The sequence below is a fragment of the Hylobates moloch genome, unplaced genomic scaffold (assembly GCF_009828535.3).
Source record: "Hylobates moloch isolate HMO894 unplaced genomic scaffold, HMol_V3 SCAFFOLD_12, whole genome shotgun sequence".
Lineage (NCBI taxonomy): Eukaryota > Metazoa > Chordata > Mammalia > Primates > Hylobatidae > Hylobates > Hylobates moloch.
In genome coordinates this window covers 98,593,704-98,619,065 of record NW_026652287.1, presented here as the reverse complement: position 1 = coordinate 98,619,065, position 25,362 = coordinate 98,593,704, and the positions used below count along the sequence as shown (strand labels likewise).

General features: G+C 39.5%; 1 protein-coding gene across 5 annotated transcripts in view; it reads right to left on the bottom strand.

Annotated features, from left to right (window-relative positions):
• APAF1 (apoptotic peptidase activating factor 1) overlaps nt 1-25,362 on the bottom strand; it is a 90,794-nt gene that overhangs the window by 46,782 nt on the left and 18,650 nt on the right. For 4 of the 5 annotated variants that reach the window (XR_004250948.3, XM_058424861.1, XM_032171002.3 and 1 more), the window contains exons 8-16: nt 23,552-23,790; nt 22,992-23,159; nt 21,676-21,807; nt 18,191-18,304; nt 17,540-17,724; nt 11,785-11,911; nt 8,949-9,074; nt 6,086-6,217; nt 2,510-2,635 (exon numbers count right to left, since the gene is read on the bottom strand). The exons of the other annotated variant lie outside the window; for it this stretch is intronic. Coding sequence is in view for 3 of the 4 variants with exons in the window: in XM_058424861.1 (XP_058280844.1) it covers nt 2,510-2,635; nt 6,086-6,217; nt 8,949-9,074; nt 11,785-11,911; nt 17,540-17,724; nt 18,191-18,304; nt 21,676-21,807; nt 22,992-23,159; nt 23,552-23,790 (1,349 nt within the window). In the remaining variant the exon portion in view is untranslated. The remainder of the gene's footprint in view (nt 1-2,509; nt 2,636-6,085; nt 6,218-8,948; nt 9,075-11,784; nt 11,912-17,539; nt 17,725-18,190; nt 18,305-21,675; nt 21,808-22,991; nt 23,160-23,551; nt 23,791-25,362) is intronic. 5 annotated transcript variants of the gene reach the window in all.

Below are 25,362 nucleotides of genomic sequence, written 5' to 3'. Positions count from 1 at the left end.
GGAAAGGATGTGGCAGAATGATGGAAGGTGAAGAACCTTAGAAGTCATCCCGATGAGTCTGCGTTTCCTACAGTTTATACTATGGCATAATTTATGTTGAAAATAGTGGTAGGGCCAGATGCAGTGGCTCACTCCTATAATCTCAGCACTTCAGGAGGCCAAGGCAGGCAGACTACTTGAGCCCAGGAGTTTGAGACCAGCCTGGGAAACATGGGCAAAACCCCATCTCCAATAAAAATACAAAAAATTAGCTGGGCATGGTAGCAGGCACTTACAGTCCCAGCTACTCGAGAGGCTGAGGTGGGAGGATCATCTAAGCCCAGAAGATAGACTGTGGTGGGCCAGGATCATGCCACTGCACTCCAGCCTAGACAACAGAATAAGACCCTGTTTCAAAAAAAAAAAAAAAGAAAGAAAGAAAGAGAAAGAGAGAAAGAAAGAAAAAAGAAAAGAAAAGAAAGGAAAAGAAAAAAGAAAAGAAACGAAAGGAAACGAAACGAAACGAAAAGAAAATAGTGGTAGACTAGGCTTGGTGGCTCATGCCTATAATCCCAACACTTTGGGATTGCTTGAGCCCAGGAGCTGAAGACAAGCATGGGCAACATAGTGAGATCCTGTCTCAAAAAAAAAAAAAAAAAATTCAGCCAGGTGTGATGGCACACACCTGTGGTTCCAGTTACTTGAGAGGCTGAAGTACGAGGACTGCTTGAGACCAGAAGTGAAGGCTGCAGTGAGCTGTGACGGTACCGCTGCACTCCAGCCTGAGTGAAAGAGTGAGACTCTGTCTCCAAAAAAAAAAAAAAGGAAGAAAGAAAACAGTGGTAGAAGGTTATTCTAGTATCTCTGAACTTAGATAAGAAGAGATGGATAATGCATCTTAGATGGTTGCTATCAGGCATGAGCAGAAAACAGTTGTAGAAGGTTATTCTAGAATCTCTAAACTTAGATAAGAAGAGATGGATAATGCATCTTAGATGGTTGCTATCAGGCATGAGGAGATAACAGCCTGAACTAGAGCAACTACTACAGAACAAGAGGGAAAAATGTGGACCAAGAGACAACAATGTCAAAGATGGGTTGATCTTAAGCCCAAAGAAAGGACAGTCAATAAACAGGAGAGACAGTAGAGGCAGGAATAATAAAGTGGAATTAGGAATCTTATTGGAGAAGGTGGGGATTTGAGGTAGAATTATTTCATTTTTTTAGGGCTATAAATTTCAGAAGGCTGAATAAGCTTTTTTCCCAAACTCTTGCATTTTTCCTACCTTGTGGCTTCTCAAAAACAAGAAAGCAATAACATAAAAGGCAGAATGAATAAATTATAAGTAAAAACAGGTCCCCAGACTGGCCAACATGGTGAAACTCCATCTCTACCAAAAATACAAAAATTAGCCAGGCTTGGTGGCAGGTGCCTATACTCCTAGCTACTTGGGAGGCTGAGGCACGAGGATCGCTTGAACCCAGGAGGCAGAGGCTGCAGTGAGCCAAGATCATGCCATTGTACTCCAGCCTGGGCGACAGAGTGAGACTGTCTCAAAAACAAAAACAAAACCAAAATAAAAACAAAAGCCAGATCCTTTACAAACCTGACCCATAGATCTTGCTGTGGTTTAAACATGTCCCCCAAAGTTCATGTGTTAAATACTTAATCCCCGATGCAAGTATTGAGAGATGGGACCTTCAAAAGTGATTAGGTCATGAGGGCGCTACCCTCATGAATGGATTAATGCTATTATCTAGGTTCCTGATAAACGGATAAGTTCAGCCCCCTCCTCACTCTCTCTCTTTTTCTCTGCTGGTACCCTCTCCCCCAGAACTGTAAGAAATAAATCTCCACTCTTTATAAATTACTCACAATTTATAGAAGCACAGCATAAATTATAGAAGCACAAAATAAACTAAAACAAATCTCAAAATATTTTATGAACATACGCTTGAAACAAAATGTACACTTAAAATTTAAGAATTCAAATTAAAAGAATAAAAATTCTACATTACAGAACTTTTTTTTTTTTTTTTTTGAGACAGAGTCTCACTCTGTCACCCAGGCTGGAGTGGAGTGGTGTGATCTCAGCTCACTGCAACCTCCACCTCCCAGGTTCAAGAAATTCTCTGCCTCAGCCTCCCAAGTAGCTGGGATTACAGGCACTCACCACCACACCCAGCTAATTTTTGTATTTTTAGTAGAGACGGGGTTTCACCATCTTGGCCAGGCTGGTCTTGAACTCCTGACCTTGTGATCCACCCACCTCGGCCTCCCAAAGTGCTGGGATTACAGGCGTGAGCCACCATGCCCAGCCTACATTATAGAACTTTAAGCATTAGCTTGTACACCATTCATAAACAATCATTACGATAAGCAATTACAGTTATATTAAATATGCTCCTGGAAGTTGAAAGAAGCAGGCTCTTTCTGTAGAAATGTGAAAAAACAGAAACCTATTTCTATAATCAAATCATAAGACTTTCCATAAAATACAACCTATTTTAATAGTGTACAAAAGCATACCTTTAAGGTTCCATCAGCTGAACAACTAGCCAAAAGCTTATCATCTGGTGAAAATCTGCAGTGATTGACTGAATTTGTATGACCAAACATGGTATTTCGACATTCTTTTTGATTCAAATCCCAAAGCTATTTGTGAAAGAAAAAAAGATAAATAAACAACTAGTATTGAGTGGGGAAACATCAGAAATCATGTGTTCTTCCTTTTCTCTCATTTAAGCTTTTTGATTACAGAATGATGTTTAATTCACAGTAACACAAACGTATCAAACACAAAAGTATCAAACACAAAAATGAACTTGTGATTAACAAGCAATAGGGCAGCCTTTAGATCAGCATGTAAATCTACTAAGGGACTCAAAGGCTCACCGAGGTCTTTAGACTGAGTACTAAATAACTAACTAAACAATTACTACTTATTTTAATGGAGTGGTTTAGAATCATTATTATTTTACTCAGTTACAAAAAGCCACAATAAGTAATATAGAATATAAATTACCCCCATGTTTTTTAAATCTTAGGTTATCCAACCCTAAAAATGGTGGAGCCAATAAAGTACCACCTCTAGGAAGCAATTAACCAAATCCAAAATGTGGCACATTCCATGGGACAAATGACTAAATTGCTCTAATAAATCAATGGTATAAGAAAGCAGTCAGAGGAAAAAGGGAACTTTAATAGAATAAAAGAGACTTAAGAGGCAGAACAAATGCTACATAAAGTTTGTTTGGATTCTGATTCCAACAAACATGACAGAAATGCATGTTTTGAGAATATGGAATAAGTGAACATGGACCAAGTATATTACAAAACTATATTTTGTTAGGTGTGGTAATAGTATGGTATGATAATAAACATAATATTTATATTTAAGATCTCTGAGTTGCATGCATAAATATTTTGGGTGAAATGACATATTTAGGATTTGCTGTAAAATCCTCTATTCAGGCTGGACATGGTGGCTCACCCCTGTAATCCCAGCACTTTGGGAGGCTGAGGTGGGCATATAACCTGAGGTCAGGAGTTCCAGACCAGCCTGACCAACATAGCAAAACCCCATCTCTACTAAAAACACAAAAAATTAGCTGGGAGTGGTGGCCCACTCCTGTAATCCCAGCTACTTGGGAGGCTGAGGCATAAGAATCGCTTGAATCCAGGAGGCAGAGGTTGCAATGAGCTGAGATCACTCCACCACACTCCAGCCGGGGTGACAGAGGGAGACTCTATTCAAAAAAGTGGAAGAGTTTATAAGCTGGGCGTGGTGGCTCACGCCTGTAATCCTAGCACTTTGGGAGGCTGAGGCAGGCAATCACAAGATCAGGAGATTGAGACCATCCTGGCCAACATGATGAAACCCCATCTCTACTAAAATACAAAAAATTAGCCGGGCATGGTGGCACGGCACCTGTAGTCCCAGCTACTTGGGAGGCTGAGGCAGGAAAATCGCTTGAACCCGGGAGGCGGAGGTTGCAGTGAGCCGAGATTGTGCCACTCTTATTTTATAAATAAATCTTATTTATAAAATAAGATTGACAAAATACTGATAATTGTTGAAACTAAATGATGGACGCCACAGGGGTTTATATTATGTTTCCTCTCTTTGGGTAGGTTTGGAAAGTATAAAAAATGCAAATAAAAGGGATTATAGTCATCTCTGGTGATTTATGCTAATAAGATTAAACCCAGAAGAAGAAATCAATTATTCCAAAATGTTAGTTTTGGCAAAAATTATTTGGAAATGATTAGTAAGTGAGATATATCCTGTTCCTCATGTCCACTTCTATCTTTGGCTCCTTTATCCCAGTCCTAGATAAACTCAATTCTTCAGATAAAGCAAGTTACATGAAGGCAGCTTCACGATTACATATTTTCACTGGCTTCTCTCTGCTCAAGAATCACAAGAAATGCATCCTAATAGTCCTTATGGTAATACAAGTAGTATAGCACATCTTAAAGTAAACCTTGTCCTTAATTAAAATGGCTTACTAACCAATAACCCCCTCCCACATGGCAGAGGCTTTTTCCTATATTTAAAAGGATGAAATATAGATTTCCCCAACCTACAAAATGCCAAAAGCAACATCAAAAATTAGTCATAAATAGTATAACAGTCTTATTTTTTTTTTAGCGGTACATTTATTCAAATAGGGCCAAGTTTTTTTGAGTAAAAGTGAACTATAACTGTGATATAATTTTATGTTACTACATTACTCTGTAATTTTGGTCCAATTCAGTGTTTTCAAATTGTGCTCTGCAGGGTCCTTGGGATTCTATAAACATATATATGCCTAAAGAGCACTATGTGGTGCAGAGTGGTTAGAGATAAAAGGGAATGAGAGAGAATGAGAGAGGGTGGTGGGGGGAGGAGGAGGGAGGAGGAGGAGACAGAAGAAGAGAGGAAGGAAGAGAGAAAGGAAGGTCAAGAGGAAGGGAGGGTGACAGGAAGGGAAAGGGATAGAGGGAGAGAGAGAGAGAAGAGGGAAAGGGGGAGGAAGAGAGAGTCAAGAAGAAATGTAGGTCCCATTCAGCCAGAGCAACAAGCTTTAACTCTTATACACACTGAGCTTCTGTATAATTTTTTCTTCTGAAAAAATAAATAAATTAAAAATTTAGCTTCCTGAACAGGGGGATGGAGACGGCAATTTTCAATAACTGTTTCAGTACTTTCTAAAGATAATTTTTCTAATAATTTATTTAAATGTCAAAACATAGAGTCTATGAAGTTTTCCAAACTGAAATGTCTTTTACTACCCCTCTCAAAAATATCATGTTCAATCGCAAAGATGGTATGATATCAAGGAAGAAAGGTTTGAAATCAAACCAAAAAACAATTCAAAAAAAGTTAGCAGATCTTTCTGGGATCCCAGAAAAGGTAATCTAGCTGTCTTTACCCACTTAAGAGGAAAAAAAGATACAATCAAACATTACCAAGCATATGTGGAATGAATTTCTGTTTGTGGTTATCTTTCCTACCAGCACCTTTTCTCCCTCCTCTCTGTGATAACAGAACCTCTCTTTTGAATTAAGCTGTACTTATGATTCAAGTAGAGTTAACCTCACTCATTTATCCCACTTCCATATAACTAAACTTGTGAACCTTGGGCAATCCAAGGATTCCATCCTACTGTCCACTGCCCTAGCTATGAGCATGTAAGCCAAAATGAGTCAAATAAAGTCTTCTCTAAAATTAGATCTATGGGTTCTAGGAAAGAGCATATTTCTCTTACTCTGATTGTGAGCTGTAAGGTAGCCACATTTTCTGCCACAGAAAGAGCACGCCTGAACCAACACAGGGGAAGACAAGAGTCTGGAGATGGAAAGGGAGGTAGAGCCTGAGAACACAGTTTAAGCATTTGGAGTCAGCTATGCCTGAAGCCATGCTCCCTCTAGACTTTTCAGTTACATGAGCCAATAAAATATTTTTAAGCTATTTTTTTTTTTTGCTTCAGCTAATATATTATTGTAGTTTCTATCACTGTGACCAGAAAGTCCTAATAGTAAGATACATCAGAAAATCAAAGGAGATACTCTGATGTACCAATCAAATTTATCTACATAATTCTCAATATCCACACCTACTTTGAGGAAGCAGTCACTTGATCCAGTGGCTAAGAGAAGATGATGACTACTGTTGGTGAAATGGCAGCAATTGACTTGCTCTGAGTGCTCATCATAGGTGTGTACTAGTTCCCCAGTCATAGAATTCCAAATCTAAAGAGAAAAGATAAAAAATTTAAAAATATCCATTATTTTCAAAGGGAGAACAGAGGGGCAAAGCAATGTCCATTGCTTTGCAAATGCTATCTTATCCTGTCATAGCAGATTTTCCTAGTTGGACAAGATGCTAATGAAACCTCTCCCCTTTCTAAAATATGGCAATATTTTGCCTCAATGTTTAAAATAAATTATTTGCAAATATACATATATGTACCTATAGCATAATTGGAGTGTCATGAACACATGACATTTCTTAAGGGCAAGATTTCACATGTTTATATGAATGACAGCAGGCAGAGAAGTGCTTTAAAGAGGTTAGCATAATAGACTTCTGGTCAGAAGGGTTGAGCCCAAGAACTGGCTCTACCACTTATGACTTGTGTGTCACAAATCCCTAACTTACCTGCATCTCAGTTCCCTCTTCTGTAAAATGGGGATATCTATGTCTCTTCTACACAATTTAAGATATCAAATGAGATATGAACATGACAAGTGTTCTATGACTTCAAGGTACCATATAAATAAGTAAAGGCAGATTGCTTAGTGAAAAAAAATAAAGGTTTTATAGTCTGAGAGAAACCCAGCTTTCAACCCTGTTACTGTTCCCAGTTAATGTAAGCTTGAGCAAGAGACTTCATCTCTGAATCTGCGTCCTCTTCTGTAAATGGGATCAACACTTAACCCTGCAAGCTGTAGCAGGAAATTGATAATGTAATATAACAGAGTGTGTAGTATAAAGCCTCTTATACTGTTCAGTTTTCAGTAAAAAGTAATCCTCATGTCGGGCGCGGTGGCTCAACGCCTGTAATCCCAGCACTTTGGGAGGCCGAGACGGGCAGATCACGAGGTCAGGAGATCAAGACCATCCTGGCTAACACGGTGAAACCCCGTCTCTACTAAAAATACAAAAAATTAGCTGGGTGCGGTGGCGGGCGCCTACAGTCCCAGCTACTCGGGAGGCTGAGGCAGGAGATGGCATGAACCCGGGAGGCAGAGCTTGCACTTGCAGTGAGCCGAGATAGCGCCACTGCAGTCCGGCCTGGGTGAAAGAGCGAGACTCTGTCTCAAAAAAAAAAAAAAAAATTAATCATCATTCTAGTTACTATGTAAGACAACTAAGCAGTCTATGCCATGTAACAACAAACAAAAGAAATAAATTACCTGATGAACCTTCACTGGGATTTTGACTTTTTAGAGGTACTAATGTCCTTTGGCATTTCCTTTGTATCTTATCAAAGCACTGATTAGAATCCCCAGAGGTCCAGAGAGTTTATCTTATTTTAAAGTTCTTTAATAGGTATTTCTACCTCTGGCTTAGAAAACAGAAACTCATTATTATTTCCTTTCACTCCATGTAGTTCTGACTCTGGAACTGCCCTCAGTGGCCACCTCCAAGTCTGACTCAGAGAGTAGACACTACAGAGTGAATTAACTGTTGGTTATAAAGCCACGAGTCCAATCTATCAAGAGATACATTTTCCCAAGGTCTCAAATTTAGTCTGGACATTCCATAGCCCTCTTCAAGTAGGTGAAAACTTCAGGAAAATACCCAAGGCAAATTTCTTGCCCACTCCACCTAGCTAGATCCAGTACTCCAGATTTAACCCCTTTGAAAAAGGGTTAAAGTAAGGTCTCTCTTTCATATATCAGTGATAACCCCCCCAAGCCTTCAGTTTCTCTTGAATTCTATATTAGTATAAATGCTCCTGCTAGAAGCCAAATTTAGGAACAAGAGAATACTTAACAAAGATAAAAATTACTCTCTGGCGGGGCACGGTGGCTCATGCCTGTAATCTCAGCACTTTGGGAGTCAAAGGCAGGCAGATCACTTGAGGCCAGAAGTTCAATACCAGCCTGGCCAACATGGCAAAAATCTGTCTCTACCAAAACTACAAAAATTAGCTGGGCATGGTGGTGCACACCTGTGATCTCAGCTACTCAAGAGGCTGAGGCGTAAGAATCAACTGAATCCTGGAGGCAGAGATTGCAGTGAGCCAAGATTGCAACACTGCACTCCAGTCTGGGTGTCAGAGCAAGACTCTGCCTCAAAATAAATAAGTAAAAATTACTCTGTTTACTTTTCTCTATTTATTTTTTAGACCAGTAACATAATTATTAGTTTGTTCATCCATCTGGTTTTCCACTGAATATATAAGCCAGTTCATAAGTAAATAAAAAAAACTGGGGTTGCATTTTAAAATTGTATCTTATAACAGGAATTCCCAAGTTTGTGCAGCAACACTCCTAACCACAATGCACTCAAAGATTTCAACTGATATTTAACCAATGGACTTGTCTATTAATGGCAGACAAACCCATTAATTTGTCATTGCTTTTCCCCACTGCCTGTTTAATCCTGGGGCTGATCAACCTAGGCATTTTTGCTGGTGTTTAAAAATAAAGAATTTGCAGGCCAGGCACAGTGGCTCATACCTATAATCCTAACACTTTGGAAGGCTGTGGCAGGAGGATCACTTGAGCCCAGGAATTGGAGTTTACAGTGAGCTATGATCATGCCACTGCCCTCCAGCCTGGGCAACAGAGCAAAATCCTGTCACTTTAAAAGAAAAGTAAAGAATTTTCAGATAGTGTTAATTTACAATGGAGCAAGTTAGTAGATCAACAGGTGAGAGTCCTTCAACTCTACTTACTCTGGTTTCATGATTATGGAAAAATAAAATGAATTCTGTTGTGATTACAATTCAAGAGGAAAAGATTTTCCTACCTTCACTTTTTTATCCACTGAGCAGGTTGCTATAAATCTGTCATCTGTAGAGAATGCACAACAAAGCACTTCATCCTCATGAGCCTTGATTTCTAAAAGTTTCTCTCCTGTTTCAGCTTTGAACACCTGCACAAGTAACAATAAAATATTTTTATAATAAACTGCTTAACTACAGGTCATCATTCAATAAAAATCTTTGAGTTTAATCATTGTCATTTTGCAAAACAGAAAGGAACCTTGGCAAAGCTACTCCCAAAATCAGAATTTCTGTCAGAATGTGTATGCCTTCACATAAATAGAGAACTATTCACTGTTAAATGTTTGTAAATATCAATGAAAATGTTACAGGATCTTTGGGGTGTTGTTTTTCTGGCCGGAAACTTCTGTGGCCGGTGGCGCTTTTGCCCGAGTTTTGCTTGGGCCCACTGGTCTTGTTTCACCCACTTGGCCTGACAGGCTGCATTCAGCTCACGCTACCAGCCCAGGTCCCAAGCCTGCCAAAGGCGAGTCAGGTGTGGAACAGCGAGGCATGTGTGAGTGAGCGTGGGGTCCAGCCACTGCGCACAGATGTGCTGACTGCTGCAGCGGGGCAGGCAGCTCCAGGTGCCAGCATGGGCGCTGGCTCTCTGTGAGGCTGCAGCTGGACCAGGCACACCACAAGCAGCTTACACGGCTGGCACCAGGGAACACAGTGGTGCCTGGAAGCTTGGAGATGCCAGGAACCGCGGGGCCCCAGAGAGGGAGTCACAGCCCTAGCTTGGGGAGCTCCCAAGTCTGGGCTCCCTGAAGGGCCGCAGCTTTTCTTATCTTTACTTGCAATGTGGCAAGCAAGGGGCATATCTCAGCCCTGTTTGTGTTACAGCTCTTTTAGCCTCACCATTCAGTGGGTCCCAAGTTCTTGTCCTACAACCAGAAGAATGTGGTACGCCGACAGGTGGAAGGTGAGCAAGACAAACAGGAGCTTTATTGAGCGATAAAATAGCTCAATAAACCTGCGGAGGGCAGCTCCTTTCCACAGCTCAGGAGAGGGTAGCTCCTCTATGCTACGCAAGTCCTCCTGACAAGTGTTCAGCTATCAGCAGAGAGGGTAGCTCCTTGCTGCAGCTGGTCCTCCTGTCATCTGCACAGCTCTCAGCAAAGAGGGGGCGCTAGAGTGGGTTGCTCCTCTGCAGCTGGTCGTCCCAGTGTCTGCTCAGCTCTGGCTAAGCCTGGGGCTTTTATGGGCTTCAGAAGGGAGGAAGTACATGCCAACTGGTCCATGGGCAGACATGGGCAAGCCTGGAAAAGGCACTACAAGTTCCCACTCCAATCCATTCAGTCCACACCAGCAGCCCAGCCCCCAGTCTTCAGGCCCTTTGTGGCCTGAAGGTGGGGCCTCATTGATGACCCACCCCTTCCACCCAGGAACCTGTCTGCCTCCTGCTGCCATTCATGGCACCCAGGCTGTAGGTGCCAAGGGGAGCCTGCAGGCCAGCATCAAACTGCCCTCAGCACCCCCTCGGCTTCCCTCCTATGCTCATCAGCACCCAAAGTCCGGAGGGGGCCAAGGCGGCAGGGGGCTGGCATGTCAGCACTGCCCCAAGCATGTGCACATCTGGCCAGGCTGCAACACAGCACCCAGGCTCAGCCCCAGCTTTGCTCTGAGATCAGAGTGGGTGCCAACAGTAGGGAGAAGTCAGGCAGCGGGAGCAGGCACTTCCAAGCCCACAAGGGCAGGGGGTCCTTCCAGGGCCCCCAAGAGTACAGGGATGCCTGAGTCGGCAGCCACAGCTTGGGCAGCTACAGCTGCACTGGGGGAAGGGCTCCTGCCTGCTCTGTGGAGCCGGAGGCCCCAGCCTGCAGCTGTGGCTTGGGCGGCTACAGCTACGCCCAAGAGGGCAGAGCTCTGGCCTGCTCTGTGGAGTGGGTTCCCAGGTCCACAGCTGTGGCTTGGGCGGCTACAGCAGGAACCAGGAGCTCCTGCCCCAGTTCAGAAGGGTGGGGCTCCTGCTTGTCCCCAGCTACCGCCAGCTCCATGGAGCATTCTGCCCCAGCTGCGCCTCCCTGCTGCAGCCAGCATGATGGCAGTAGCCACTCCAGGCAGCCGGCTGCTGCCATCAAAAAGAAGTGTCAGAGCACAGCTTCAGCTCTTGAGACTATTTTGGCAAATTCTTAACAATCAAATAAAACATTTCATTTAATATGCATTCTCTCTGGAACTCAAATCCAAGATTAATAAAATTAGTAATAAAGTACTCATATAGACATAAGCTATGGAGTCATAATCTTGCAAAGACTAAAAGTATCCTAAATACAAGTTTTAACTAATTTCATCATGTTCTCTGCAAAATCAAAAGGCAGAACACAAACATAAAGAAAAGTACTCATTCATATTTTCTGAAAACAAAGGGAATCTTAAAGGAAATTCTTTAAAACAACTTAGGAAATAGTCTAGTCTAGTTCCTATTTACAAGAAAAAAACCTATGCCTAAGACTTTGATGAAATAGGTATTTTCTTAATCACTGTTTTTTAATCACAGCCCTACTCCCTGTGCTATGAAGCCCTATGTCTTCTAACAATTATTTCCTCACTACCCTTAGCTGACAAATGGATGGCTGCGAACTGACTGGTAGGGTAAAGGGCACTTCCTTACCACCTGTAAGTTTAGAATTAGGAAAACATGTAACTGTATCTTTTAAATCTCTAGAGAAACCTTTAATAAAATGTTCAAGAGAGCTGGATTTCTCTGTAATTTCTAAGTTGCAATTTTCTTGAATTTTAGGATTTAAACATATTCTGATCTGCACAAAACTGGATACATGCCTCTTTGAATTTTTCTCAAGAGATGTGTTTTACCTGTAAGGTTTTATCAGCTCCACAAGAAGCTATTCTCTGACCATCCTCAGAAAAGCAGGCATGGTAAACAGCATCTGTGTGGGGGCGGACAACTAAGCGGGAGAGATTCGTGATGTTTTTTTTGTTTCTAAAGACAGGGAAAAAAAATGAACAGAAATTAAATAAATGAGAGTAAAAGTAACTATTTTCTTTCAGTAATAAAATAAACTGTCTTTTACATGGTTATGTTCCCCAAAATACAAAATTCTTAAAATCAAATTACTAACATGCAAATGACAGCACAGATCACCAAAAGAAAAAAAATAACAAAAGTAGCATTTGTAAGAGAAATGTTACCCTTTATCAAGCAACCTTTATCAAGCAACATTTGTGTTACAAATGTCACTGAGTTGGAAGAAATCTAATTAATCAAATTAATCAAATCTAGTTAATCAACATGTCACTTTCTATTTTCCTTTGATACATTAATAATGATACATGTGCAGATAAATCATTATGTAAGGATACCTTCAAAAATTCTCCATCTCTTTTTTAAAATAAAAATCATAGCAAAATGCTCATTTCCTAACTGAAGGAAATGCCCAGCATTATAATGATGTACTTTAAAGCTGCTCTTCTCAGCCAGGCGCAGTGGCTCATGCCTGTAATCCTAGCACTTTGGGAGGCCAAGGTGGGTGGATCACCTGAGGTCAGGAGTTCAAGACCAGCCTGGCCAACATGGTGAAACGCTGTCTCTACTAAAGATAAAAATTAGCGGGGTGTGGTGGCACGTGCCTGTAATCCCAGCTACTCGGGAGGCTGAGGAAGAAGAATCACTTGAACCTGGGAGATGGAGGTTGCAGTGAGCCGAGATCGCGCCACTGCACTCCAGTCTGGGTGACAGAGCAAGACTCCATTTCAAAAAAAAAAAAAACTGCTTATCTCAAACTACAATTATTCAGACATACCAAAAAGATAAAGCAATGTCATATTCTTTGTATCTTAATCTAATGAATATCAACTATTCCACTAGTATAGATACTATATTACTGCTCATAGTATCTAAAGTATAAAGGGGCCAGGCATGGTGGTTCACGCCTGTAATCCCAGGACTTTGGGAGGACGAGGCGGGCAGATCACTTGAGGTCAGGAGTTCGAGATGAGCTTGGCCAACATGGTGAAACCCCATCTCTACTAAAAATACAAAAATTAGCAGGCATGGTGGCACACGCCTGTAATCCTAGCTACTCAGGAGGCTGAGGCATGAGAATCGCTTGAATCCTGGAGGTAAAGGTTGCAGTGAGCCGAGATCATACCACTGCACTCCAGCCTGGGTGACTGAGGGTCTGTTTCTAAATAAATAAATAAATAAATAATAAGGTGTAAAGGAACGTAATGTATACTTAAACCAGAAAAAACTATTAGTGCAGCGACAGAATTTCATATACATTACATCCCTGTCACTTTGAGTACAAGTACATATAAGTATTGTGCTTATTTTAAAAGTCAAGGGTTGGCAGTCAGACAAACCTAACCTCATTTCTAATACTTATTAGGTGTGTAAACGAGCAAATTACTTAACAAGTTTTTTTATTTTTCATATGTCAAATGGAAGTAATGGTGTCTATTCTAAACAGCACCCGACACATAAAGGTGCCACTATTCTCATTCTTCAAAACACTTAACCACACACAAGACAGATCAAGTGATAAAAGTGAACACAAAGGTAAATCATATTTAGATCCTGCCTACAAAGTATTATACTTTAGTAGAAGTGATAAGACAAACAAGTACAGTTGTTCCTCAGTATTGATGAGGGATTGGTCCTAGAACCCACTTACAGATACCAAAATCCACGGATGCTCAAGTCTCTTACATAAAATGGTATAGGATTTGCATATAACCCATCACATCCTCCTGTATACCCTAAATCATCTGTAGATTACTCAAAATACCTAGTACAATGTAAATGCTATGTAAACAGTTGTAATACCATCGTGTTTAGGAAATAATAACAAGAAAAGAGTCTGTACATGTTCAATACAAACATAACCATCTACTTTTTTTTCTAATATTTTCAATCCAGGTTGGTTGAATCTATGGATGTAGAACCCACGGATACGGAGGGTCGACTGTATAATATAAGAACTAGAGTGATGACAACTAGAAGAACAGATAAGTTCTAGCAAAGTTAAGAGGATTAGATTTTAAAATGTTCTTTATGTCTGCTTGATCTATCTACTCAATTCCTCAAAGCTCAGAAAGTGACTTTCATAATAATGGATATACAGTAGATGGCCCAAAAGTACTAGATAAATAACAAATGAATGAGTGAATAAATAATTTCATTGAAAACAGAAACTCAATTAAATTTAAGTTTATACCAACCTAAACCTTTCTATAGTAAACACCAAAAAAGTTTCTAGTACTCAAATAAAGCATTCTTTGAATATGGACTGGTCAAACACAATTTAAAAATAAGCTATAAATAGCTAACCATTCTATGAGAGAACATCACAAGGAGAAATGCAGTTGATACAATGGGAGAAAACAGGAAGAAACTCAACAATTCATAAGAGAACAAGAACTAAACCTATGCCCTTTGATCAGACCAAGTATTAAGATTCTATTTCAGCCACTAACTAAAACATGAATTCATTCAATCTTCCATAAATTTATATTGAATATGGACCAGAAAAATGCTAAATGCTATTCTTAATAACAATATTTATTGAACACTTTCTATGAACTGGGTGCTGTTCTAAGTACCATATGTATGTCTATATGTTTATATACATATATACACTAATTTAATCCTCACAACAATGCTATAAAATACTACCATTAGGCAAAAGAAGTTAAATAACTTTCCCCTTATGATACACAACTAATAAACAGCAGAGCTGGCATTCAAACCCAGGCAGTCTAGAGCCAGGGTATGTTATTTTAACCTGCAAACTATTCTATACTTCAGAACACATGGACTAGTATGAGAGAAAACCAAGTAAACAGATAATCACTATAAAGTGTGACAAATGCTATGATATGGGGCAAACAGTTCTCTCAAATACAGACAGATCTAATCTAGCTTCAGCAAATTAGGGGGCTGCTTCTCAGAGAGACAGAGACCTCCACTTCACAAGAAAGTATTAAAGAATGGTCAACTCTGGAAAGTGGGAAGGTAGGAGAGAAATGGCTAGTCTTTGACTTTTCATCTTACATCCTATTACTATTGTTTTTTGTCTTAATCAGGAACACGTATTATTTAAAATAAAACCTGCTGGGTGTGGTGGCTCATGCCTGTAATCCAAGAACTTTGGGAGGTCAAGGAAGGAGGAACGATTGTGTCCAGGTATTTGAGATCAGCTTGGGCAACATAGTGAGACGTTATCTCTACAAAAAAATAAAAACTTAGGCATGGTAATATGTGCCTGTAGTCTCAGCTACTCAGGAGGTTGAAGCAGGAGGGTTGCTTGAGCCCAAGAGGTCAAGGCTACAGTGAGCAGTGATCATACCACTGCACTCAACCTAAGTGACAAAGTGAGGTCCTGTCTCAAAAAAAATAAATAAAACCAACAAAAATTAAACATATTTTAACTTAAAAAAAAATGTTTAATTCTCTCAGATACCATTCTCTCCTTCATGGAACCCTCCCTTGAATTCCTCGTTTTTCCAAGCCAATTACTTATCAGTTCTATCTCTACTTATACATAGTTCTGTTGTTACACTCATCGCATTATATTGTAATTATTTGCTTAAACTTCTTTCTTCACTACGAGATTTTGAACTCCTTAGGGGAAAGACCTCACATCTAGTAACAGTGCTTAGCACAGTACAGAAACTCAAACGCTTCTTGAACTAAACTGAATCAAGAAAATCACCTACAGTAGTCTGACTTATTTGGAAAGAGGGCCTAATGCCATAAAGATCACAGATACCAACCTGGACTTCTATTTAGATATAAATTATACATATGAAAAGAGAGCCACTCATATTTATTATTTCAAGCTATAAGGGAAGCATGACATATGGAAAGAGCATGCAAAATAAAGCCAGGCAGACCCAAGGTTTTTTTTTGTTTTTTTTGTTTTTTGAGACAGAGTCTCGCTTTGTTGCCCAGGCTGGAGTGCAGTGGCGCAATCTCGGCTCACTGCAGTCTCTGCCTCCCGGGTTCAAACAATTCACCACGTCCAGCTAATTTTTGTATTTTTAGTAAAGACGGGTTTCACCATGTTAGCCAGGCTGGTCTCAAAGTCCTGACCTCAGGTGACCCGCCCACCTTGGCCTCCCAAATTGCTGGGATTCCAGGCATGAGCCACCATGTCCGGCCACAAGACCCAAGGTTTAAATCCCATTCAGCAAGTCACATGAACTCAGCCAAGTCCAAATCTTTCTGTGCCTCAATTTTCTCACTTGTATAATCAGAGGTCAATTTTAGGTACTTAAATTTTTATAAGGTAAATAAAATTTAGGCCGGGTGCGGTGGCTCATGCCTGTAATCCCAGCACTTTGGGAGGCCAAGGTGGGTGGATCACCTGAGGTCTGGAGTTCGAGACCAGCCTGACCAACATGGAGAAACCCCATCTCTACTAAAAAAAAAATACAAAATCAGCCGGGCGTGGTGGCGTATGCCTGTAATCCCAGCTACTCAGGAGGCTGAGGCAGGAGAATGGTTTGAACCCAGGAGGCGGAGGTTGCTGTAAGCCGAGATCGTGCCATTGCACTCCAGCCTGGGCGACAAGAGTGAAACTCCATCTCAAAAAAAAATAAATAAATAAAATAAAATAAAATAAAATTTACCTTATAAAGTTGTTTTGAAGATTAAATAGAATAACTTGATTATGTAGCATTATAACAGGCATTAAAAAGATGGTATTAATAGCTATCCTTTCCTTTTTATAAGCTGACAAGATTAAGGTAAGAACCAAAGAGACTCCTTTAAGAGACAGAATAATCAGGGTTCAGTGGTCATTTAATAAGGACTATATGTGCAAAGGAAAGTGCAAATTACTTTACAGCCATTATCTCATTTAAATCTTCACAGAAGGCCAGGCGTGGTGGCTCATGCCTGTAGTCCCAGCACTTTGGGAGGCCGAGGCATGCAGATCACTTGAGGTCAGGAGTTTGAGACCAGCCTGGCCAATATGACGAAACACCATCTCCACTAAAAATATAAAAACTAGCCAGGCATGGTGGTGGGCACCTATAATCCCAGCTACTTTGGAGGCTGAGGCAGAAGAATCGCTTGAATCTGGGAGGCAGAGGTTGCAGTGAGCCAAGATCACACCACTGCACTCCAGCCTTGGCAACAGAGTGAGACTCTGTCTCAAAAATAAATAAATAAAATCTTCACGGAAACAGCACTTATTTCAAAGGATTGTTATCTCCGTTTTACATATGAGAGAAAAACCCGTAACTTGTTCAAAGTCACAGAATTATTAGGTTTTAGAACTGAGGCTCAAACCCAGCTCTGTGGCTCCAAAGTCCATGCTCCTCACCACTATACTAAATTACAGTAAGTCAAGCACTTAGTACTGAATACTTAGGATAATTTGTCCAAATGCCTTACAGGCATCTATTTATATGGATTCTTTGAAAATACAATCATTTTCTCCTATGCTTACTTCTCTAGAACTTTTCAATAAGTAAGAATGCTTATTAAAAGTTCCAGCCCTTTTGAAAGTAGTTAAATCTTCCTGGAGTGAACATATTCACCACCTGAAAAATGACATCGTTAGCGCACCACTCCCTTTGGTTTCTCTCCTAACCTACTTACATCCATTCCAGGTAAAGCATTCCATTATCGACCTCCTGCTTGGCCTGCAGCTTAGCTTGCTGATAAACTTCTGAAGTTTCCGGCTCACAGAGACCCAGTTGTACAATATTAGGAAATGGCTGTCGTCCAAGAAGGTGTCCATTTAAAGATAAAAACTCCTGAAAATTCTCACTGACTGCACAATCCTACAAATAAACTGAAATCTCTTAGAAACATAATCAGAGCCACGATCTGACATTTTTCTGTTTCTGTGATCTTGCCACTTTAAAAGCTTAAATGAAATATTCTTTATATGAACTAAAATTGAACAGCCAACGATTAAGTAACAAATATACAGTAATCCTCTTCTGACTTTTAAACATAGGGTAAAAATCTCATTATCAAACACATTTCTTAATACATTGTTTTTTTAAAAAAACCACTGAACATCTTATTTTCCCAGCTTTTAAACTTCAATCCTACCTACTTTCCCAGCAGGGTGGGAAGCAAATTAATTAGAATAACCAAAAATCAAAGGAGGGAAATTATCTTCACCCCTTCTATTCTCTTCACCCCTTCTATTCTGCTCATTCCCATCATTAAATCTAGAATTAAATGTAAAAAAAAATGAGATTTCCTTTAAGCACTAATTTTTCATGTTAATATATATACCTTTTCATCTAGTATATGTCTGTATTCCACAAATTCATGAATCAGATGAGCAGGGCCTACAAGTTCTGTTTTTGCTTTAATCCAATCCAGGGAAAACATTAAAGCACAAAGTTCCTTTAAAAAACAAAAAGTAATATCAGCGGCACTGTTAGAGATCAAAAAATTTTAGGTGTAACATCATTATCCTCACACTGCTAAGAGAAACAGTAAATATCTAGAATTTAAAGGATGCAAAAGCTAGTGAGAAAGAACACATCCATAGTTCCAAAGAAACATAAAATGGGCCTCATACTTTAGCTCCAAATAAACTCCGGTTGGTTAAAAATTTAAATAGAAAATAGAAAACATTTAAAAATACTAGAAAATAAAAATAAATATTTTTGTAAGCTTGTAGTGAAGGAAATCTTTGTAAACATGACCCCAAAGCAAAATATCAAACAAAAAGAAAAACTGCACTTAACTATATAAAAGTGTATTTAACTACATAAAAATTCAAATCTTCAATACAGTAGAAAGCAATATAAACTCAAGACCAAAGAAGTTTTAAAAAAATACTTATTTGTAACACATATGATAGATTAGGGCTTCAGTTCTTATTTTTATAGAAAATTATTTTTTATAGGAAATTCTAATAAAACAGTAAGAAAAGGAAAAACACTCCAAGAGAAAAAATAGGTAAAGGAGGTAAAAGCAAACAAAGGATGGGAGCCACAACTCACAAAACAAAAAGTACAGATGGCCAAAATCTCACCGGTAATCAAAGCAGAACAAGAAAAATTTACCATTTTTAAAGTATCAGATCTCTAAAGACTAAAGGAGTAACAAGAATATTAGCTGAGGCTGGGCACAGTGGCTCACACCTGTAATCCCAGCACTTTGAGAGGCTGAAGAGGGTGGATCACTCGAGCCCAGGGGCTCAAGATCAGCCTGGGCAACACAGTGAAACCTCAACTCTATAAACCATACAAAAATTAGCCGGGTGTGGTGGTGCACACCTGTGGTCCCAGCTACTCAGGAGGCTGAGGTGGAAGGATCACCTGAGCCCAGGAAGTGGTGGTTGCAGTGATTTCGGCTGAAATCATGCCACTGTACTCCAGCCTGGGCAACAGAGTGACATCCTGGTGACATCCTGTCAAAGAAAGGGCAAGGGCAGGAAGAGGGGAGGGCAGGAAGAGAGGAGGGCAGGAAGAGGGGAGGGCAGGAAGAGGGGAGGGCAGGAAGAGAGGAGGGGAGGGGAGCGGAGGGGAGGGGAGCGGAGGGGAGGAGAGGAGAGGAGGTGATTAGCTGGAATCAGAGGAAATGAACACTTTCAACCACTGTTAGTAGGCATGTAAAACAGAGTACCCTTCTGGAGAGCACTCTGGCAATCTGTATTAAAATTTAAACTGCACATACTATTTGACCCAGAAATTCCACTTATAAAAAAGTATCCTAAGATAATAACCAGATGAATATGCTTAAACAATCTAATTGTCCATCAACCAACTGGCCATTCATAATGTAGCTATACAATGAAATAATATGCAGCTTTAAAAATCATGTCACTCTATATAAATGACATGAAAAGATGACCATTCAATGTAATTAAGTGGTAAAAAGCAATATATGAGACTATTTCTATTATGAGCCCATTTGGTTTTAAGGGACAAGTATGTTTATAGAAGTAGCAAAATGATCTAGAAAACTATACACAAGAGCATTAGTAATGGTTGTGATCTCTGTTTTCTTTTTTATTGTTTTTTTCTGTTTTTCCAATGAAAATCAACCATTACCTTTAAAGTCAGAAAAAGGGCTAAAGAGAAACTGAATCCTGCCACACTATCATACATATCAAAAGCTTTAAGAAGATGCATTGGCTCAGTAATTCTACTTCTCGGAATTTGCCAAGGAAACAACACAGATACAAAGATAAATAAGAATGCTCATTACATCACAAAGACCAAAAAAACTGAAAACCTAAATGTTCGATAATTAGAGTTTGGTTAAGTAAATTAGGGCACAAATATTTATTGGAATACCATCATTCCAATGTACATTATTAAATGTAAATATATTTTGCTAGATGAAAAAAACAAACTACAACAATTTACTATGTATTTTAACCAAGAAATAACATACCTGAGCATAGAAAATTTACTGAAAGTACATATGGTTTTCCAAATGTAAACATTTTTAGTAGCTACTTGGTAGTCATGACTTCAAACAAATACCATCTATGTGCTAATAATTCCCTATTTTCATCTTTCATCTATAATTCTCTCCAGCATTCTAGACTCATATATCTAACTGCCTATTCAATATTTCCAGCCAGATGTCTTAATAGGTATATCAGACTTAATATATCCAAAATGAGTTCTTAACCACCCCCATTCTCTGCAGGAAAATGCTTGTTCTCCCAAAGACCCCTATTTCAGTTCATGGACTCCATTCTTTCCACTGGGGTTTGAGTCATCTTTGATTCTTGGAGTCATCTTTGATTCTTCTCTTTCTCTTATAATGCATATCAAACCCATAAGCAAATCATGATGATTCTACCCCTCTATCATCACTTTCTTTCCCCTTCCATGCTCTGTCCTTCTTCTGAGCACTTAACTACCCACTGAAATATAATAAATTTGTTTCATGTCTGCCTCCTCCCAGAACATAAACTCGTGAGAGCAGAGACTTTGTGCCTGTGCTTTAACCTCTTAATGAAGAGCAATATACATAACAAGCACTCAATAAATATTTATTGAATCAATGAATATAGTTTTCCACTATCCATTTCCTCTCAAAGCTTACAAAACAAATCCATACTGCCCAAAAAGGAAAGCTACTAGTAAGAAGAGGATTAATTCTGAGGTAGTTCATTTACTAGTTACTAAGGTACCTTTTCTAATCACTACAGGTAAAAACAAAAATAATTACACAAACTATAATCCCATTTTTACTAATAAAAAATTATACTAATAAAACAAAACATGTTTATGAACAGGACAGCAAAGCAAAATACCAAACAACGACGACAACAACAGTGGTAAATTTAACTACATAAAAATTCAAATCTTCAGCCAGCCGCAGTGGCTCATGCCTGTAATCCTAACACTTTGGGAGTCTGAGGCGAATGGATCACTTGAGCTCATGTCGAGCTCAGGAGTTTGAGACCAGCCTGAGCAACATAGTGAAACCCCATCTCCACCAAAAATACAAAAATATTAGCCAGGCATGGTGGCATATGCCTATAGTCCCAGCTACATGGGGGGCTGAAGTGGGAGGATCACTTGAGCCCAGGAGGTTGAGGTTGTAATGAGCTGAGATTGTGCCACTGCACTCCAGCCTGAGAGACAAAGTGAGACCCTGTCTCAAAAAAAAAAAAAAAAAAAAATTCAAATAGAAAGCAATATGAACAAAATTCAAGACAAAAAATAACAGAAAAAAACACTTATTTGTAATACATATGAAAAAAGGGAAGTCAGATAAAGGAATTTTTAAATGGGTCATCTTACCTTGTGCATCTTGGCACTGGCCATGTGATAGGCCAGAAAGTTGCACCAATACATACAGTCTTCCTGATCTGGTGAAAGAGTATGCGGCTGGTGATATCTCTGAAACTGAGTGATTATCTTCTTATGTAGATCCTGCAACCCAATGAAACGTTTCAGAAGCCAGAAACAATTTTATAACCTAAGCATCACAGTAACTTCAGCTTCCAAAGCTATTAAGAATGTACAGAGAGGCCAGGCTCGGTGGCTCACACCTGTAATCCCAGCACTTTGGGAGGCCAAGGTAGGAGGATCACTTGAGGCCAGGACTTCAAGACTAGCCTGGGCACATAGGGAGATATCCCTACGTTTAATTTTTTTACAAAAAATAAAAAATAAAAAAAATCAGTCAGGTGTGGTGGCATGTGCCTGCAGACCCAGCTACTCGGGAATTAGCTACTCAGAACCAATTGAGCCCAGGAGTTTAAGGTTGCAGTGAGCCACTGCATGCCAGCCTGGGCAACACAGTGAGACCCTGTCCTAAAAAAAAATATATATATATATATATACAGAGAATCTCCCCACAAATATATATATACAGAGAATCTCCCCACAAAATAATGACTTTACAGTGCAGAAACCTGGCAGATACCACTTTAAACAAATTATCAACATTAACATCACCCATAATAAAACATATCAACACCAAGAGTCTGGGCATAGTGGCTCATACCTATAATCTCAGCACTTTGGGAGGCCAAGGCAGGTGGATCACTTGAGCCCAGGAGTTCAAGACCAGCCTGGGCAACATGGCAAAACACTATCTCTACAAAAAATTTTTTAAAAACCACCAGGTACTCTCAGCATATGATGCCCACTGAGGAAGATAAAACATCATTGGTATTCTTTCCAAATATGTATAACTTCAATCTAGTCAGGAGAAAACATCACACAAAACCAAATTTGGGTATACTGTACAAAATTACTAGCCAGTATTCTTCAAAGGTGACAAGGCCATGAAAGATAAAGACTGATAAATTTTCACAGATTTGAGGAGACTGAAAAAAATGACAAGTAGGGAAACAAGACAATTATATGCAATATGGGATCCTAAATTGGCCTGGACCACAAAAAGAACAAGTAGATTAGTGAACAGTATTGTATCAATGTTAATTTTCTGGCTTCAACAACCGTATTATGGTTATATAAAATGTTAATATTAGAGGAAGCTAGGTGAAGGACTTATGCATAGAAACTATCTACTATTTTGTAACTTTTCAATAAATCTAAAATTATTTCAAAGGAAAAAGGAAAAAAAAAGTAAACCAAGATGCAAGTACCTGAAGCTGGCTGCAATTCTTCTCTGTAAGAAAATCTACTTGAAGATCATGTAAATAATAACAAAACGACTTTCCATTCCGATCACAGAATAAAAGAGACTTATTTACAAACTCCTGCAGTATGTCTTCAACTTCTTCAGTTTCCATGTCCCAGAGAATACACAACACCTAGGAATCATTATAAGTATTTAATATGCCACAAAAGTACAATGACCAGGACTGTAGATAGGTATTATCACACACACAAAAAAACGGTAAGCCCTGAGTAAGAATGTCTCCATTTCTTAAGAAGAAACTCAACTACTCCTCAAGATAGAAAAGAGAAAGAGAAGTCAGACGCTTCTTCAGCTGCACTAGAACCACAGAAATAGGTTAACTCCTGAGTTCAACACAAAGCCCTTAATGGAGGCTAACAGCAGAGGGACTTCTACACCCAACACCTCACCACCTCAGTCCCCTGGGTCTTATCCTTCCAAGGTTCTCTGTAACAACATGCTCAGTACTGTATCAAAGCTTACATGCAATACATACCCAATGATGAGGATCATTGATCCCATTACCTTTGTAGGCACCTTAACGTCCTTCTGAAGGATGGAAAGATCTATGTAATAATCTTTGATGTCTTCTCTGAGCATTTCAACACTTATAGACATGGCTTCATCTAGAGCCTCATAATCATAAGACGAAGATTTCCTTATTCTCTTAAACTGCTTATTCTGAAGCTGTTTGAGGTAGTACTCCCAGCGATTGGGAAAATCACGTAAAAGTGCACCAATTAAAGATACTACAAGGGGAGAGCCTTAAAAAAGAAAAAGAAGTCACTGTGCTAATACCATCCTATTTTGTCACTAATAAGAATCAACTTACTTACTTACATTACTAAGAAACAATTTCTGCTGCATGTTATCAAAAGCCTTAAGTATTTATCACTCTTGACTTCACTTCTAGATATTTATTCCAAAAAAAATTAGAAATAAGAAAGATTTCATTTAATAAGTTCCTGATTATCTTTATTAAGTCAAAATAACATAGATCAAATCTGGCTAAGATGTCGTTACAAAAAAAAAAAAAATATATATATATATATATATGCACCAGCCTGAGCAACATAATGAGACTTTGTCTCTACCAAAAATAAAAATTAGAAAAATCAGCCAGGTGTGGTGGTGTGTGCCTATAGTGCCGGCTACTTAGGAGGCTAAGGTGGGAGGACTGCTTCAGCCCAGGAGGTTGAGGCTACAGTGAGCCGTGACGGCACCACTGCATCCTAGCCTGAGGAACAGTGTGAGACTCTGTCTTAAAGAAAAAGAAAAGAATGATTAAGTTTAAGGATATTCATCACAGCATACTTAGAATAGTGAAAAAATCTTAAACAACATAAACAATGTCCAATAATAGAGAAGTGGTTGAATAAATTAAGATATATCAATATTATGCCACTGGTAAATTTTTTTCAAAAAAATATTTAACAACATGGGAAAATGCTCACGATATAGAAAAAGGGTAAGATCCAGCTGGGTGTGGCGACATGCGTCTATAGTCCTAGCACTTTGGGAGGCTGAGGTGGGAGGATTGCTTGAGGGCAGAAGTTTGAGACCTGCCTGGGCAACATAGTGAGACCCTGTCCCTACAAAAAAATTTAAAAATTACCCAGGTATGGTGGTGGGTATCTGCAGTCCCAGCTATTCAGGAGGCTGGGGCAGGAGGATTGCTTAAGCCAAGACATTCAAGCCTGCAGTGAGCTGTGATCTTACTGCACTCCAGCCTGGGTGACAGAGCAAGACCCTGGCTCTTTAAAAAAAAAGGGCAAAATCCAAAACTGTGTATACATAATCTCAATTTTTTTAATCTTTGTTCTAAAAGACTGGAGGCAATACTCTAATGATGCTAATAATTATCAGGTTACGGATAATTTCTATTTTTTCTTTATAGTTTCACACATTTTCAAAATGGACATGCATCACCCTTTGTAATAACTACAAATCAAGCATTTTGTCTAAGATTTCTTTAAAAATAAACAAAACTGGCCACGTGTGGTGGCTCACGCCTGTAATCCCAGCACTTTGGGTGGCCGAGGCAGGTGGATCACGAGGTCAGGATTTCAAGACTACCCTGGCCAAGATGGTGAAACTCCATCTCTACTAAAACTACAAAAATTAGCTGGGTGAGGTAGCACGCACCTGTAATCCCAGCTACTAGGGGGCTGAGGCAGGAGGATCACTTGAACCTGGGCAGCAGAGGTTGCAGTGAGCAGAGGTCGCGCCACTGCACTCCAGCCTGGGCAACACAGTGAGACTCAGTCTCAAAAAATAAATAAATAAAATAAATAAATAAATAAACAAACAAAACTGTGTGTCTATTTGATGGCAGA